Raw genomic sequence first — 17,812 nt, forward strand, 5'->3', positions numbered from 1 at the left:
AGTCCCCTTGAAGTTCTGGTAAGATTCCAGGTGAGACAACCACTTGCGAGTAGGTGTCATAGTTACCCCTTCCGATGAACCTTCCCCAGGTGCACTTGTCTGACGTAGACCAGCTAGCTTGGCAACAATGTAATCGACCAAGGACTCTTGGTTCTTCGTGATTATATCCAGAGTACTCAGATTGCTCTGGTTTATCTTATCTTCTAGCTTTCGCTGTAACTTCAACATATTTTCCTCAAGTTGAGTGATTTTTGCTTCCATCTTTTTCTTTTTTGAACGGGTGTTATGTGGATGGGGTGTGTCCAATGCTTGAGTTGGTATCTCCAGTATTTGTTCCCTTTTTTATGAGACATTCTTCTATTAGTTAATGCGAATGTAAAGAAATGAAAATAACAAAAATGAAAAATATGTCTAAATGCATGATGCATGCAATGTTCGAGGCATTGATCCAAAAATGTGTCTGTTATTATAAATAATCATTTATTGGGGAAAAAGTGTTATTTCTTAAGAGACAAAAAACCACTATGTCTTCTAGATCCTGAATAGCTTCTGACATGTTGACTAGTCTTTTGTCTTCGTTTGTCATCGGTTGAATACCATGTCTAACCGCTCCGGCTTCTCTGGCTAAACCGTGCAGGTGATGAGTTACTTTTTGCACTTGTCCCAAGAAGTCTCGAATGGTTGCATCTCTGGTTTTTAACTCTCTACTAAGTCTGTTCTTTAACGAAAACGCCAACGAAATCCTCCATCAAAGGGATTATCTAAAGTTAATTTGATTGTTTCTTGAATTTGTTAACAATGGCTTCCAATTTCAGCTATCGCTTTGTCATCCTGTTCTTGTTGTCCTTAAAGGGACTCTTCAGGTCAGTAACATTTTCCTCGTCTTGCCCCTGTAAATTTTGACAACTTAAAAGGTCGACTTTTGATGTACTCGGTGTAGATCTCGGTCTGTTCTGAGTCATTTACAACATAGCAGAGTGACATTTTTTGTGGATCAACACATCTTTTGAATGATGCAAATGATGAAAATAAAATAAAAGAAAACAAAAAATGAAAAGAGTTAGTGAGGTAAGGATAATAATCAAAACAATAATAAAAAATAAAAGCCCTACCCCACATGATATCTACCCCACATGCTTATTATTCTTACCCGGACATGATCTCTATCCCACATGTTAATTTTGAACCAGTCCTAACCGCATAAATTTCTAGTTCACATGCTTTGAACATGAAGTAAAGCAGGAAATAATCTCAAAGTAGCCTAGGGTTTCAAATGAGGTTTTGGGGTGGGCACTAATTCCCTGCAGTCTCCCGATTTAGGTTCTAAAAAAAGGTATCTGAGTTCTCCTTGCTGGCTCCCCCTTGGGCTTGCCAGACCCTTAGTCCTAAGCCCATTACAAGCTTATGTGGACTAAGTTAAACTCGAGAGGATACATTCACTTATGCCCGCACGGTGAATAAATTCACACGAATACATAAGGTATATAAATCCTGAATGTTACTTGCTAGGCCTATGCAGAGAATAAATTCTCACGAAGGCGTCACTTTCACCCCCACTTAAAAACAGGTTTGTAGCTCGAGTTTAGAGCCTTAGGTGGAGAAGGGTTTGGTAAACTGAAACCATTGAAAGAAATCGTCAGTACAACTATTTATTTGAAAAAATAATCAAAAATAAATAATAAGGATAGAAAAAATTACCTTAAAATTTAAACTTACCTTTTTCATTAAAAAGACAATTGAAAATTAACATTAGCCTGACTCACTTACTTTCCCCAGTGGAGCCAAGCTGTCGGAACCGTCTTTTCGGGTGGGCCCAGAATTGAGCTTCGACGTGAATAAACGGGTTAGAGCCTTCACCGATCATTTATTTTAGGAATAAAAGTAGGTAGATCAGACACCTTAATTTCTTACTCGATCTGCATCTTACTAAAGATATGTCGGATTCGGGAGTCGGTTACAATCAATGAAGGATTAGTACCCTTGAATTGCCCTTTCGGTACTAATTAATTTATCAGTTGTCTTTAATTAAGAAAATTGTAATTTAAATTGAAAGATAAAAGTTCGATCCGAACTACTCACCTTTGATAAATTTAAAAGTGTACCCTAAAAAAAGTCAGATTTTTTTTTAACTAAAGTAAAATGCATAATCAAAAGGACAATAACTATAAAAATATAACGAAATATAAAATAAATAAATACAAAATATAAAAAATAAAAACCAAATAAGTTAACTAAATTACGGAAACAAATCAAATGAAATAAAGAAATAAAAAGAAGATAAAAAATAATAAATAATAATAATAATAATAATGAAAAAAATAAAAATAAAAATATATATAACTATTAGGTACAAAAAAGAAAATAATAATAATAATAATAAATATTAGAGAAATAATAAAAAAAAATAAAGAAACACACCTAATCCTACTACCATCACTTCACCAAAAAAAGGGGAACAATTCGATCAGAGATAGAACGTAGGAAGAAAAGAAGGGGAGATGGCCTAGGAGGCAATCATGACAAATGTTAGGTAACATATATATATATATATATATAATATTGTAGACATGTCATTTCGTCCCCAACTTGTGTCATACGATTTATTATATATTATATTTATTTATCTTTTGTTTTTTTACATGCTTTATAACAGGTCCCATGTTACAACAAGTGCTAAGCCCAATACACAAGCATGTTTACAAAAGAGGTAGCCCAATTGTTCAAGACCCGAACCGAATTCCAGGAGCCCGAACCAGCTAGGGTTTTTAACCCTAGCTTTATACCCCCGAAGACTTCTCGGCGTCGTTTCTCATCCAGCTTGGTTAAACCGTCGCTTCTCACACAACCAACACCGAACTCCTCGGCACCACGGCGACGTGTGAACACCAGCAAAGCCAACAAAGCATGCAACCATTAGACTCTCAACAAACCGAGAGTTTTACTCGGAATAGGATTCTAAAAATAGAGTTTTTTTTCGGTATAAATAAACATGTAACTACACGATTTAGGGATCACTAGGAATTTTGTACAGGAAAAATCACGAAAAATAAGTGAATCGCAAGAGATTATCAAAGCAATTTTGTACAAGTTCCGAAAGAAATAAAAGGTAGATTTTTTTACCTCGTGTAGTTTACCCTTGCATGTTGTATTTTGTTAAAACCCGATTGTCGATGACCAAAATGGGGGTGTTCAAAATGTTCTTTTCTAGATCTACACCTCCCCGAGGCACTTTTTTAAAAAAACGAGCTTGATATTCGAGTACAGGGAGAGGAAAGCTTTCATAAAAGTGAAATCTTTTTATGTTTCGCCGTCGATGAACGGCGGCCGGCGCCGATCAACGGTGACCGACGAGGCGACGCTTGGTCAGAAATTGGGTTTGTTCTTAAACCCCGGTCGTGTTCTTCGTTTGGTCGAAGAACAATTGAGAGAAAAATGTAAAATGGAGTTTGATCCATTTGAGGGGGAAATTAATTATGAAAATCTGTTTCAAGCTTTGGGCTTTACACATGACCCACGACGCGACCCGATGACTCGATCGAATCCCATAAGGGATCCGCGTGTTTTTGAGAAAAATGGGTAAATCACCCTTTCGGTCCCTCGTCATTTTTAAGGGTCTATTTTGACCCCCAAATCAAATTTCCCCGTGATTTTTCTTCTAAATTTAATACCCAACTCGTCTGCTTTCAATTTGGTCTATTCCCATGTTAATTTCTTTTTTATTTAAATATTATATTATATGTAATTATGTATATATATTTATATTATTATTATTATTATTATTATTATTATTATTATTATTATTTCTCTATTATTATTAATGCATAAATTATTTTCTTTCTTATTAATTACTATTATTATATATATATTTTATCTGTTTTGTTTTATTTATTTTTTTTTCTTTACCTAACATTTTTGTTTATATTTATATTTATATTTATATTTTTATTTTTTCTTATCATCATTTTTTCCTTTTTTTATTTTAATACGTTATGTATGTTTTAGTTTTTTTATTTCTACTCTTTTTTCACTATTTATTTATTTATTTTCAATTTGTATTTTATTTATTTATTTATTTTTTTACTTTTACTTATTAATTATTATATATATATATATTTGTCTTACATAACCTTCATTATTATTATATGTTTGGCCCCACTTTAATTTCTTCTTTTCCTCTTTCTACACGGGCTTTTCTCATTTGTTTTGAGGAAATGATGGTGGAGTGATTAGGGTAGGTGGGGAGATTTGAATTAGATGCATTTTTTAATTATTTTTTTATTATCACTATTATTATTTTACTTAACTTTTTATATATGTATATTTTATTTATTTATTATTATTATTATTTTTTGTTGTTGTGTTATTATTATTATTTTTTCCTTTTTTTATTTTATTTGATTTGTTTCCTTAATTTAGTTACCTTATTTGGTCTTTACTCTTTTTTATTTTGTATTTATTTTCTTTTTTTTATTTCGGGACATTTTGTATAGTTATTATCTTTTTTGATTCCGTATTTTACTTTAGCTAACATTTTTCGACTTTTTTAAAGGTACACTTTTAAAACTATCGGAGGTAAGTGATTCAGATCGTTATTTTAACTTTCAATTTAAACTTTCAATTTTCTTAATTAAAGACAACTGGAAACTACGTAGTACCGAAAGGGCAGTTCAAGGGTGCTAACCCTTCATTGAGTGTAACTGACTCCCGAATCTGACACATCTTTGGTAAGACGCGGATCAGGTAAGAAATAAGATATCCGATCAACCTGTTTTATTCTTAAAATAAATTATAGGTGGCGACTCCTAATCCATTTTCCTAAGTTGAAGCCCAATTCCGGGTCTAACCAAAAGACGTTTCCGACAGCTTGACAACTCCGCTAGGGACAGGTAAGTGAGTCAGGCTAAGGTAATTTTTAGTTGTCTTTTTAATGAAAAGGGTAAGTTTAAATTTTAAGGTAATTTTTCAATCCTTATTATTTACTTTTGTTTGCGTTTTTCAAATAAATAGTTGTACTGACGGTCTCTTTTCAGTGATTTTAGCCCTTAAAGTTTTTTCACCTAAGGCTCTAAACTCGAGCTTCGAACCCGTTTTTTTAAGTGGGGTGAAAGTGACACTCTCGTGAGAATTTATTCTCCGTATGGGCATAAGGGAATGTTTCCTCTCGAGTTTAACTTAGTCCACATAAGATTGTAATGGGCTTAGGACTAAGGGTCTGACAAACCCAATGGGGCACCAGCAAGGAGAACTCATGTACCTTTTTTAGAACATAATCTGAGAGACTATGGAGAATTAGAGCCTACCCCAAAACCTCATTTCAAACCCTAGGCTGCTTTGATATTATTTCTTGCTTTATTTCTTGCTTTATTTCCTGTTCAAAGCATGCGAACTAGAAATTTATACAATTAGGATTTGTTCAAAATCAACTTGTGGGATATATATCATGTGGGGTAGGATTTTTATTTCCATCATTGTTTTGATTATTATCTTTACCTCACTAACTCTTCTCATTTTTGTTCTCTTTTATTATATTTTCATCATTTGCGTCATTTAAAAGAGGTGTTGATCCACAAAAAATGTGTTTGTTAAACGTAAATAGTATGCATTAATGGATAAATGAGTTATAATACAAGAGATGAAAAGCTCAAAAGTCCAACTATGGTCAGAGAATACTCAGAATGGACCGGGATTTACACCGAACACACTAAAAATCAACTTTTTGAGTCGACAAATGTTGCAGGGGCAAGACAATAAAAGGTTGTTTATCTGGAGAGTCCTTTCAAAGACAACAAGAACAAGATGGAAAAACATTAGCTGAAATTGGAGGCCATTGTTGACAAATTCAAGAAGTAAGATTCGGATAGTTCCCATCGATGGAGGGCTCCAGTGACACTTTTGCTAGGAACATGCTCAGCAGAGAGTGAAAGTCGGAGATGCAGTCCTTCGAGACTTTTTTGGGGCAAGCAGCTCATCACTTGCACAGTTTAGCCAAAGGAGTCGGAACGGGTTGACAGGGTATTCAACCGGTGACAGAAAAAATACGGAAGACGAATCAACCTGCCAGAGGCTGTTCGGGATCTATACCATTAAAATGTTTTTTGTCTCTTAAGACATAACACTTTTGTCCCTAATAAGGATTATTTACAGTAATAGACATATTTTTGGATCAATGCCTCGAAACTTCATGCATCATGCATTCTTGCATATTTCGTATTTTTTTTATCTTCTTTTCTTTTTTCATTACATTAACTAACAAGAGATGTCTCATCAAAAATGAGAACATTTTGATCCTATTAAAATGACATATAAGGAGCTTTACCAATAGTTGTTTGACACACATGTGGTGTCACCATATCACCCATGAAGCCCCCGTACCCCAAGTAGTATGAGGATAACGCTCATTGTGAATATCATAGTGGTGTCACAGGGCGCACTATCGAGAACTACTCCGCATTCAAGAGAATCGTACAGAAAATGAATAATAAGAATTGGATCGACTTCAACAACTCGGGGGCATCCAAGTGAGGAAGATCATTTCATCATTTGAGGTATTTTGTTTGAATTTGTTTTTTTTTCATTTTTCTCAATTTTTTGTAAGAACATTTGAATAAATTTATGCTACTTTAAAGATTGTGAGCAATGAATCAAATTTGCAGACTTGAAATTCTTTGAATATCAATTGAATTAAAAACTCTGTAAATGATTGGATTTATAGATCTTTGACAAAGTAACACGATTAAAAGTTAATAAAACAAAGGACTTTGACCTTACCCAGAAGATTCGCTCAAACATCGTACCATTCTCTTGCAAATAACCCATATAGCATTCTCCCTTCATAAGGCTTGACATTTAGATGTGCATAGGTGCGGACAACATGTGGTATCTTTTGCATATGACAGTTACTATACTTTTTATTTAAGATGTTCAGTGATGATAATGATCTTCACAGATGGAATAGTCGAGTAGGTGAATCTAGTTTAGGTTAGTTGCTTGGAAATTGAACTCTAAAGATGAGATTTCTTGACTTTCAAAAACACCTAGACTATAACAGGTTCTTCTTGACAAACTTAAGAAATTGGACCCGTATACCCAGATTATAATATTATATATATACAATAAAGCTTGAGTTGTCCCTCTAAAGCAATTTTTTAAACTCCCCGGCTTTATGGATAAGATTCAGTTAGCCTGATAAAGGTAATTATAATAAAACTTGAGTTGTCCCTCTAAGGAAATTGGTTAAACGCCCCGGCTTTACGGATAATATTCAGCTAGCCTGATAAAGGTGATTATAATATCTATACAATGATATTAAGTTGTCCCTCTAGAGCAATTGGTTAAACGCCCTGGCTTTATTGATTCTGCTAGCCAGACAATGACAAATTTAAATAAGGAGTTTCGGTAAAGATAGACTAAGGGAGTTAAAGAACACCTGTTATAGTCAATTTCACACGAGCACTCAGGAATTTCATTTTTAGACCAATATTTTTGCACTGCTTTTGTTAGAGGAGCCTACGCAGCTTGAACAAATGGAAGATTTCAGAGAACCGAAATAGAAGGTCTAGTAATTGATAATGCTAGTTGCGTCATTTAGTCCGCATCCAATTAAAATGCCAAGCCAAAGAAAAAGCATGTTACAATAACCGAAAAAATGACATTTTTTTGTGGCTGAAACCTTAGGTCAACCTAAAGCCAACTCATTCACTTGAATAATTGTCAAAGAGCTATAACTCTGAAAGCATTAAAAGAGCTATTAATTCCTTTGATATTCTTTGAACTCATGTTTATGATTTGATTTGATTCGATTGCGAGCTTGAATTTAGGGGAAATGTTTTACAGAATTCTTCTATTTTCATATCCTTTTTTTCCCTCCTAAATAAGAGAAAGGAAAAATATTTTCAAACAAGACAATCTCAAATATGAAAGGCTACAACCCGAGAAGAAAATGGGGCATGATCAATTCCAATGATCAAGATTGGCAGACAAAGCACAAGACTCCGTCCAAGGCTAATTCATATTGCATGCTTCTTAGACATACTTAAGAGCATTACATTTATCATTTTTCACATGCATAATTTTTTGAAGCTTTCAGAGTCAAGTTTCGACTTCATGACGAAATATACTCGATTCGAAAGCTCCTTTAAAGATCAATGGTGGTTGCTAGGCTCAACAGTGAGAAGCTACACCTCAACCGACTTGACATATCTACAGATCTCATAATCAATTTTAGATGGGTTTGAGAGCCAATTCAGAACGAATCCAGATCAGCTTAACTCAATAATGAGTAGTAGGTTTCCAGTTAACATTTTCAAGCCCGATTTCAATTCCACGACGGAAGATATCCGGCTGACAGAATTTATCAGTGGGCTTTCCCGTGAAGGGGAGTCATCCAAAAATCATATTACTTAGTTCAGAACCGCTTAAAGGAACCACCTGAAGAATTATGATCGGCTTAGACCCGTAAAGGGAAGCCATTTTTTAAAGAAACTATTGGCAGCACAACTCAAGGCTAGAAGGGTTATCTGCCAACAAAAAACATTCGAGTTCGACTACGCTCAGCTCTAAGGCACATCATTTGCAACATAGCTCAAGGCAAGAAGGGCTATTTGCCAAAAAAAACCTTCGAGATCGAGTACGCTCAGCTCCAAGGCACATCATTTACAGCATAACTCAAGGCTAGAAAGGTTATCTACCAACAAAAGACCTTCGAGTTCGACTTACAACATAGCTCAAGGCAAGAAGGGCTATTTGCCAACAAAAGACCTTCGAGTTCGACTACGCTCAGCTCCAAGGCACATCATTTGCAACATAAGTCAAGGCTAGAAGAGTTATCTGTCAACCAAAGACCTTCGAGTTCTACTACGCTCAGCTCCAAGGCACATCATTTGCAGCATAACTCAAGGCTAAAAGAGTTATCTGCCAACCAAATACCTTCGAGTTTGACTACGCTCAGCTCCAAGGCACATCATTTGAAGCATAAATCAAGGCTAAAAACCTTCAAGTTTGACTACGCTTAGCTCCAAGGCATATCATTTGCAGTATAGCTCAAGGCTAGAAGGGCTATCTGCCACCAAAAGACCTTCGAGTTCGACTACGCTCAGCTCTAAGGCACATCATTTGCAGCATAACTCAAGGCTAGAAGGGTTATATGCCAACCAAATACCTTCGAATTTGACTACGCTCAGCTCCAAGGCACATTATTTGCAGCATAGCTCAAGGCTAGAATATCTGCCACCAAAAGACCTTCGAGTTCGACTACGCTCAGCTCTAAGGCATATCATTTGCATCATAACTCAAGACTAGAAGAGTTATCTTCAAACCAAAGACCTTCGAGTTCGACTACGCTCAGCTCTAAGGCACATCATTTGCAGCATAACTCAAGGCTAGAAGGGTTATTTTTCAGCCAATACCTTCGAGTTTAACTACGCTCAGCTCCAAGGCACATCATTTGCAACATAGCTCAAGGCAAGAAGGGCTATTTTCCAACAAAAAACCTTTGAGTTCGATTACACTCAACTCAAAGGCACATCATTTGCAGTATATCTCAAAGCTAGAAGGGTTATCTGCCAAAGATCCTCGAGTTCGATTACACTCAGCTTCAAGGGCACATTATTTGCAGCATAACTCAAGGCTAGAAGGGTTATCTATCAACAAATACCTTTGAGTTCGATTACACTCAGCTCAATGGCACATCATTTACAGTGTAGCTCAAGGCTAGAAGGGCTATCTGCCAAAGACCCTCGAGTTCGATTACACTCAGCTTCGAGGGCACATCCTTTGCAGCATAACTCAAGGCTAGAAGGGTTATTTTTCAGCCAATACCTTCGAGTTCGATTCCATTCAGCTCAAGGGTATGTCAAATTTTAAGTATATCTTAAGTCGAGAAAAACTATCTGTCAATAAAAATTATCGAGTTCGATTCCATTCAGCTCGATGACACATCATTCACACTACTGTCCGGTGGTAGCCGTGGTTTTCAAGTCGAGAAGATGACTTGGGTTAGCCATGCCTTAGTGAAAAGAAATCGTTTTTCGACAGCACAACTTAAGTCGAGAAAATCTATCTGTCAACGAAGACCTTTCGAGTTCGATTTCATTTATCTTGAGGGCCTGTCAACCATAGGGTGGAGTCAAAAAACTATTTTGCCAGTCAAATTTTTAAACCAAGTTCTTTAAATCGAGAAGAAGACCGAATTGAACTATAATTTAGCAATAAGAAACCACATTCTGATCCAAATTCCAAACTCCGACTTTAATTCCATATTATTTCGAGATGGACTCGACTTCGCAACGGAAGAGCCAGCCGCAACTCAATTCGACAAAGGATATCTGATAAATCAGGAATCGATCCACATGACAGAAGACTAAACGATGGTAGGACGAAATTAATGTATTTTAGTCTTTGCCCTATTTTCGTTACACGATAATGAGCAAAGAGGGGCAGCTGTAGACATGTCATTTTGTCCCCAACTTGTGTCATACGATTTATCATATATTATATTTATATCATATATTTATTTATCTTTTGTTTTTTTACATGTTTAGTAACAGGTCCCATATTACAACAAGTGCTAAGCCCAATACACAAGCCTATTTACAAAAGAGGTAGCCTAACTGTTCAAGACCCGAACCGAATTCCAAGAACCCAAACCAGCTAGGGTTCGTAACCCTAGCTTTTCACCCCCGAAGACTCCCCAACGTCATTTCTCACCCAGCTTGGTCAAACCGCCGTTTTTCACGCAACCAACGCCGAACTCCTTGACACCACGATAACATGTGAAAACCAGCAAAGCCAACAAAGCAAGCAACCATTAGACTCTCAACAAACCAAGAGTTTTACTCGGAATAGGATTTTAAAAATAGTATTTTTTTGTATAAATAAATATGTAACTACACGATTTAGGGATCACTAGGAATTTAACAAAGAAAAAAATCATGAAAAATAAGTAAATTGTAAGAGATTATCGAAGCAATTTTGTACAAGTTCCGAAAGAAATAAAAGGTAGAATTTTTTTTACCTCGTGTAGTTTACCCTTGCATGTTGTATTTTGTTAAAACCCGATCGTCGATGACCGAAAGGGGGTGATCGAAATGTTCTTTTCTAGATCTACACCTCCCCGAGGCACTTTTAAAAAAACGATCTTGATATTCGAGTAGAGGGAAAGGAAAGCTTTTAGAAAAATGAAATCTTTTTATGTTTCACCGCCGATGAACGGTGGCCGGTGCCAATCAAAAGTGGCCGGCGAGGCGACGCTTGTCGAAAACTGGGTTTGTTCTTAAACCCCGGTCGTGTTCTTCGTTTGGTCGAAGAACAATTAAGAGAAAAATATAAAATGGAGTTTGATCCATTTGAGGGGGAAATGAATTATGAAAATTTGTTTCAAGCTTTGGGCTTTATACATAACCCACAACCCGACCCGATGACTCGAGCGGATCCCCTCCTAGGGGAGGGGATCCGTGTGTTTTTGAGGAAAATGGGTAAATCACCCTTTCGGTCCCCCGTCATTTTTAAGGGTCTATTTTGACCCCCAAATCGAATTTCTCTTGTGATTTTTCTTCTAAATTTAATACCCAACTCGTCTGTCTTTCAATTTGGTCCCTTCCCATGTTAATTTCTTTTTTATTTAAATATTATATTATATATAATTATGTATATATATATTTATATTATTATTATTATTATTATTATTATTATTTCTCTATTATTATTAATGCATATATTATTTTTTTCTTATTAATTACTATTATTATATATATCTTTTATTTTACTTGTTTTGTTTATTTTTTTACCTAACTTTTTTGTTTATATTTTTATTTTTTCTTATCATCATTTTTTTTCTTTTTTTATTTTAATACGTTATGTATGTTTTAGTTTTTTATTTCTATTTTTTACTATTTATTTATTTTCTATTTCTATTTGTATTTGTATTTATATTTTTTTTCTTTTGTTTTTGTTTTTGTTTTTACTTTTACTTATTAATTATTATATTATATTATATATATATTTGTCTTACCTAACCTTCATTATTATTATATGATTGGCCTCACTTTAATTTCTTCCTTTCCTCTTTCTACCCGGGTTTTTCTCATTTGTTTTGATGAAATGATGGTGGAGTGATTAGGGTAAGTGGGGAGATATGAATTAGATGCATTTTTTAATTATTTTTTATTATCACTATTATTATTTTACCTAACGTTTTATTTATGTATATTTTATTTTTTATTATTATTATTTTTTTGTTTTGTTTGTGTTTTTATTATTATTATTTTCCTTTTTCCTTTTTTTATTTTATTTGATTTGTTTTCTTAATTTAGTTACCTTATTTGGTCTTTACTTTTTTTATTTTGTATTTATTTTCTTTTTTTATTTCGGGACATTTTGTATAGTTATTGTCTTTTTTTATTCCGCATTTTACTTTAGGTAACATTTTCTAACTTTTTTAAAGGTACACTTTTAAAACTATCGGAGGTAAGTGATTCGGATCGTTATTTTAACTTTTAATTTAAACTTTCAATTTCTTAATTAAAGACAACTGGAAACTACGTAGTACCGAAAGGGCAGTTCAAGGGTGTTAACCATTCCTTGATTGTAACCGACTCTCGAATCTGACACATCTTTGGTAAGACGTAGATCAGGTAAGAAATAAGGTATCCGATCAACCCGTTTTATTCTTAAAATAAATGATCGGTGTCAACTCCTAATCCATTTTCCTAAGTCGAAGCCCAATTCCGAGTCTAACCGAAAGATGGTTTCGACAAATATAATATTAAATAAAAAAATAAAAAAAAATAGTAAAAAAAGAATAAAAACACTATATATATAACGGTATTTAAATAAAAAAAGAAAAAATAATGATAAAAAATAAATAAATATATATATATATATTAGAATATTAGTAAAACAAATAAAAAATAACTAAATAAAATAAAATATATATACATACATAAAACACTAATAATAATAATAATAATAATAATAATAATATAAAAATAATAATAATAAAAAGAAACAATAAATAAAAAAAGATAGTAAAAATGAAAATAAAAATAAAAAAACATGAATATATATATATAATAATAATAAAAGGGCTAATTTGAAATAAAAATTAAAATTGGGGGCTAATTTAAAAAGAATTTAGGACGAAATTGAATTTTAGGGGGCAAAACGAAAGTTTTAAAAGTTTTGTGGGGCCAAAATGTAATTACCCCTTTGTGCTAAAAAACACACGGATCCTCTAGCTGGGTGAATCGGGTTACGGGTCAACCACAGGTCAACTATAAAAGTCAAAAACCAAAAACAATTTTCATTTTCTCCCCCATCTCAAAACAGATCAAACTGAGGCCCCCTATTTTCTCTGGGGAAGCGTGAAAATCCAGAAACCGGTAGGTCGTCGCTTCGCCGGCTGCCGTTCATCAGCGGTGACCAACCAAAAAAATTACATTCTGCAAGTCAAATACATGAAGATCATTAAAGAATAATGAATGAGAACCACCACCAAAAATCAAAAGGTAGCGCTCTGAGTGCACTGCAGCTGAGTGATCATATCTTAGAGCTGGGGGTGACTGCCTAACAAAATACAAGCGATGCAGGCTACTTCTAAACTTTTGAGGAATAATCGGCATTTAAAATCAGAAAAGAAGTTTACGTTGCCTCGACTGCACTCAAAGTCATTGTCTGTAGATCAAAAACATGTACATCATTAAGCAATTTCCTGCTCCTGTCTTCTCCACCAAAAACTATCAGCTTAGAACCCGCCACTGTGACAGAATGACCCCCACGTTCTACCTGGAACATATAACACAAAAAACCAGCAAGTGAAATGAATTCTACACATTTCAAGAAGCATATAACTTAAAACTATATATCAATTAAGAATAAAATAAACGAGCAAGCATAGAGAAAACGAAAACTGTAAAATATATTAATACAAGCTGTAAAAAGTGAGTTACCGGAGTTTTTCCAAAGGTCTCCATGACACCACATACATGAGTCTCCAGATTGATGAAATGCACTACAAGTGCATCAACTATTTTTATTAGACTCCAAACAATGTAAAAATGTTCGTTTGTCACAAACCATTAAACAAAATACTGGATTCATAAACTTCTGCTGTAATTGTACCAAATGACCCTTAGAAATACAAACCTATCATTACATCAGAAGATTTCTTAGAATTCCCACCCAGAAGAAGTAGTCTATTTTCCCATTTAATCTGAAACAAAATATATAAATAAATTATTGTTTCAAGTGCTTATTCAAAATTGCATTGAACCACAGCATAAGAAGAGGAGTTTAGTTAGGGAAAAAAGAATCATATCTATTGGGGTGGTGCAATAAAAGTCATACCATACTGTGATCTGAAATGCCTGGAAGAACTTCCTGTAAGCCATTGTCCTCTGATTTATCATCACTAGGATCAATCTTCAGTTTCAGACTATACCATGTCAAACTTCTAAGATCAAATACCTGCAAAAGCAGCCAAAGAGCACAATACAGACAATTAAGTAATACGTAAGAATGAGGTCATGTAACAAAACCTGAATATCAGACAGGTATAGACCATTACGACTGCCTACATTGATATATAGTTTCTCATCAGCCACTGTTGCAGCATGCTACATTGATAAGCCAACAATAACATGATAAGCAATCTAGCCCCATTATAATAGAAAAATTCATAAATGGATAGCAGCCCTATTAACGATTAACAACATGATCAAACATCCCAAATGAGACAGGTACATAAAGTGAGACAACCAATATGATATTGTGCAAGCTTCACAAGAAAAAAGAAAAATACCTTGTATCGAGCTGATGGATGTGCACTAGAAACCGGGAGTTTAACCCACTTCTCGTGGGCCAAATCTGAAGGCCAACTGCTGATATACATGTCTGTTTTAATCTCTTCTGCTCTCATATGAGTTGTTTGTCTGTAAGTGAAGTTCTTCAATTGCAAAATATAAACAATCAAGAGATGCACAATTTGTAACTCATTAGTTTTCAGAAAAAGCTAGTGGAGTTGAACTTAAGAAGAATGATAGAATTTTATAATCCTCTATGTATAAATTGGCGTGACAGCATAAAAAAATGCAATCGAAAAAATTTTCTAGAGCAATTTTAAAACCCACTTTTCCCCCTTGCTTCAGGATCTAAACAAGACATCAATCTTAGATTCTTGAGACAAGAGTGATACACATAGTTTTCAGATATTGTACACAATGTTGTTTAGTCCAGTAAAAAATTGGATTTGCAGAAATTTATCAAGAATGAAACTCGGTACATTTTTAATTCACAAAGAAATAAAAGGGCATTAAACCAATAAATATGAGCTTAAAGGGATAGCTTATACATACGGATAACAATAGCTACTGATTAACTCACAAAAAGCATTTCAGTGGGATATTAAATTTGTCAAATTTTACTTGATTATCTACTAGGAAACACAAATATAATACTGAAAACATTAACGTATGATAATTATGATTGTCCAAGAATAATTTAATCGAAACAATTCTTGAAATTCTTCAACTGAATTCTATCCATTAACTCACGACACTATTTGAAAGTAAACAACCTAAAGTTTCTAAGGCAAAAAACAAAAGCACAAAATTGTTGTTTCTGAACTCCAATAAAATGCAAAAATAATGGCCAATGCGAAATTACATACTCGTTTGAAATTCAGCTATAATTCGATAATTCCGTGTGGTAGCGGAGAAAAGGCAGGTGTCACAGTCGGAAGAGATGAGCGTGGACGAGAAAAAGGAATTGGGGAAAGCAGAAGTCAAGGGTTAGAGATTGAGGGAATTGAAAAGAGGGATTTAGGGATTGAAACACGAGAAAGGGGCATGAGGTACTTACCCTCTGAATTGGAGTCACCCGTGTATCCGGTCCAGTCAGAGTCGGATCTGCCCAAGTCTCCAGCCCAGGACGAGTTGAAGCAGCACAGGTCATGTGGCCCAATATCCTGCAAGGAGAAAGAAGATAAGAATGACTGTTATAAGTTGTTAGTAAGGAATATCAGCTGACATTGTTAGATTCCCTGTACCAGCTTGTAACTAAATAAATACCTGTTGTGTAATCAAGAATTTCCTTATGCAATGAATGATGAATTCCTTTTCTATAATCTCTCTTCTCTAAATTCTTCTCTCATATATACTCTTTTCTCTTAATCTATAACAATTGGTATCTAGAGCCTCAATTCCTGGCAATTTTTCAGTGGGTATGACAAAGAAAACCCATAATATGGCTGAAGTTGATTTTTTTTTTGCACTTCAAAAACAAATTGAAGACTTGGTTGTGTTGGTAAAGCAAGGCCAAGATGATACTAATCCACCTAAATGGTGGAAAAAACAGAAAAGCCGATTGAGTACGTTGGAATCTAAACTGGTAACAAATCAAAGATATGTAGAGCAGATCTTACAGATTCTGAATGATAAAAAGAGTGAGCAAAAGCAAAGGAATGGGGACTGCTTTACTCAACTACAAGAACAAATTAGTTCAGAGAATGAACATGTAAATATTCCTAACCTTCCTAAGACTGATGGGAAGAAGCCTATGTTAGTGACAGGGATGACTGAATCTCGATTTTCATATAAGCCTAATGAAACCGAAATCCTAAAATCTAAACCAGTACATGGTGATTCCACCAATGAGTTTACATCCAATGATATTAGGATACTTCACAATAGAGGGCATAAACTGTTTGAAAAAATGTCGAAGCTAACGTTTCAGCTTTGGACAGTTCATGACAGTAATAACAAAATGTTAAGACAAGTTTTCACAGGTGGTGTTGATAAATTCATCAAATGCGAGTTCAATGTCGAGGGGCTAAAACTCTACATGGGCAGAACAAAAAATTGGAATAGGTTGGAATTTGCACAGCAACTTCAAAATCAAATGGAGATTCCATATGCATTAAGAAAGAGAATCGTCCCTTATTATGATACGGGATGGAGGGTGGACAACTATAAAACTCAAACAGCAACAAAACAATTAGACGGATCTCCTTCAACGGTAAATATGAATCAATTTCTACAGTGCCAAAAATATGCTGCTGAACATCCCTTTAAGGCAGTGTTGACAAGTCTTCCCAAGCCATGTGGTGGCGAGTTTAGAAGGTTCTACAGCTTGCCTACCCTGAATGATCCAAGGATTGATAAACTGCCTTACTCTATCAGAATCTTGCTTGAATCTGTGGATTTCATTGGAGTGCCTGTTGTGGTTGACCTTGCTTGTATGCGTGATACAATGCATAAACTTGATAGTGATACAAGCAAAATTAATCCTTTGGTTCTTGTAAATCTTGTCATTGACCATTCGGTTCAAGTTGATGTAACCAGATCAGAAAATGCAGTGCAAGCAAACATGGAATTTGAGTTTTAGAGGAACAAGGAAAGATTTTCTTTCCGGGATCTATTGGCTTTCATAATATGCTTGTTGTTCCTCCTGGTTCTGGTATTGTGCATCAGGTTAATCTTGAATATCTCGGGCGGGTTGTTTTCAACACCAACGGAATGTTGTACCCCGATAGTGTGGTTGGAACTGATTTTCATACAACTATGATAGATGGTCTTGGAGTAGCTGGTTGGGGAGTTGGTGGTATTGAAGCTGAGGCAACCATGCTTGGTCAGCCTATGAGCATGGTTTTTCCTGGTGTTGTTGGATTCAAGTTATCTAGAAAATTATTAATTGGCGTGACAACTATTGAATTGGTTCTAACCGTGACATAAATTCTGAGGAAGCATGGTGTTGTTGGCAAATTCGTTGAGTTTTATGGGGACAAGTTAGGGTATCTAAGTGTTACTGATTTTCAGCTTTT

The 17,812-nt window shown here is 34.7% G+C and overlaps 1 protein-coding gene across 1 annotated transcript; it reads right to left on the bottom strand.

The window, feature by feature from the left end:
- Positions 1–815: 815 nt before the first annotated feature.
- LOC120118830 (acyl-CoA-binding domain-containing protein 5-like) lies at positions 816–14,170 on the bottom strand. Its single transcript, XM_039138790.1, has 4 exons — positions 13,944–14,170; positions 13,640–13,779; positions 13,434–13,560; positions 816–890 (listed from the first exon to the last, which is right to left on the bottom strand). The coding sequence occupies exons 1-4, from the start codon at positions 13,965–13,967 to the stop codon at positions 816–818; spliced, it is 366 nt and encodes a 121-aa protein (XP_038994721.1). The 5' UTR covers positions 13,968–14,170.
- Positions 14,171–17,812: the final 3,642 nt, after the last annotated feature.

This window comes from Hibiscus syriacus, unplaced genomic scaffold (assembly GCF_006381635.1).
Source record: "Hibiscus syriacus cultivar Baekdansim isolate YM2019G1 unplaced genomic scaffold, ASM638163v2 tig00110328_pilon, whole genome shotgun sequence".
Classification (NCBI taxonomy): domain Eukaryota; kingdom Viridiplantae; phylum Streptophyta; class Magnoliopsida; order Malvales; family Malvaceae; genus Hibiscus; species Hibiscus syriacus.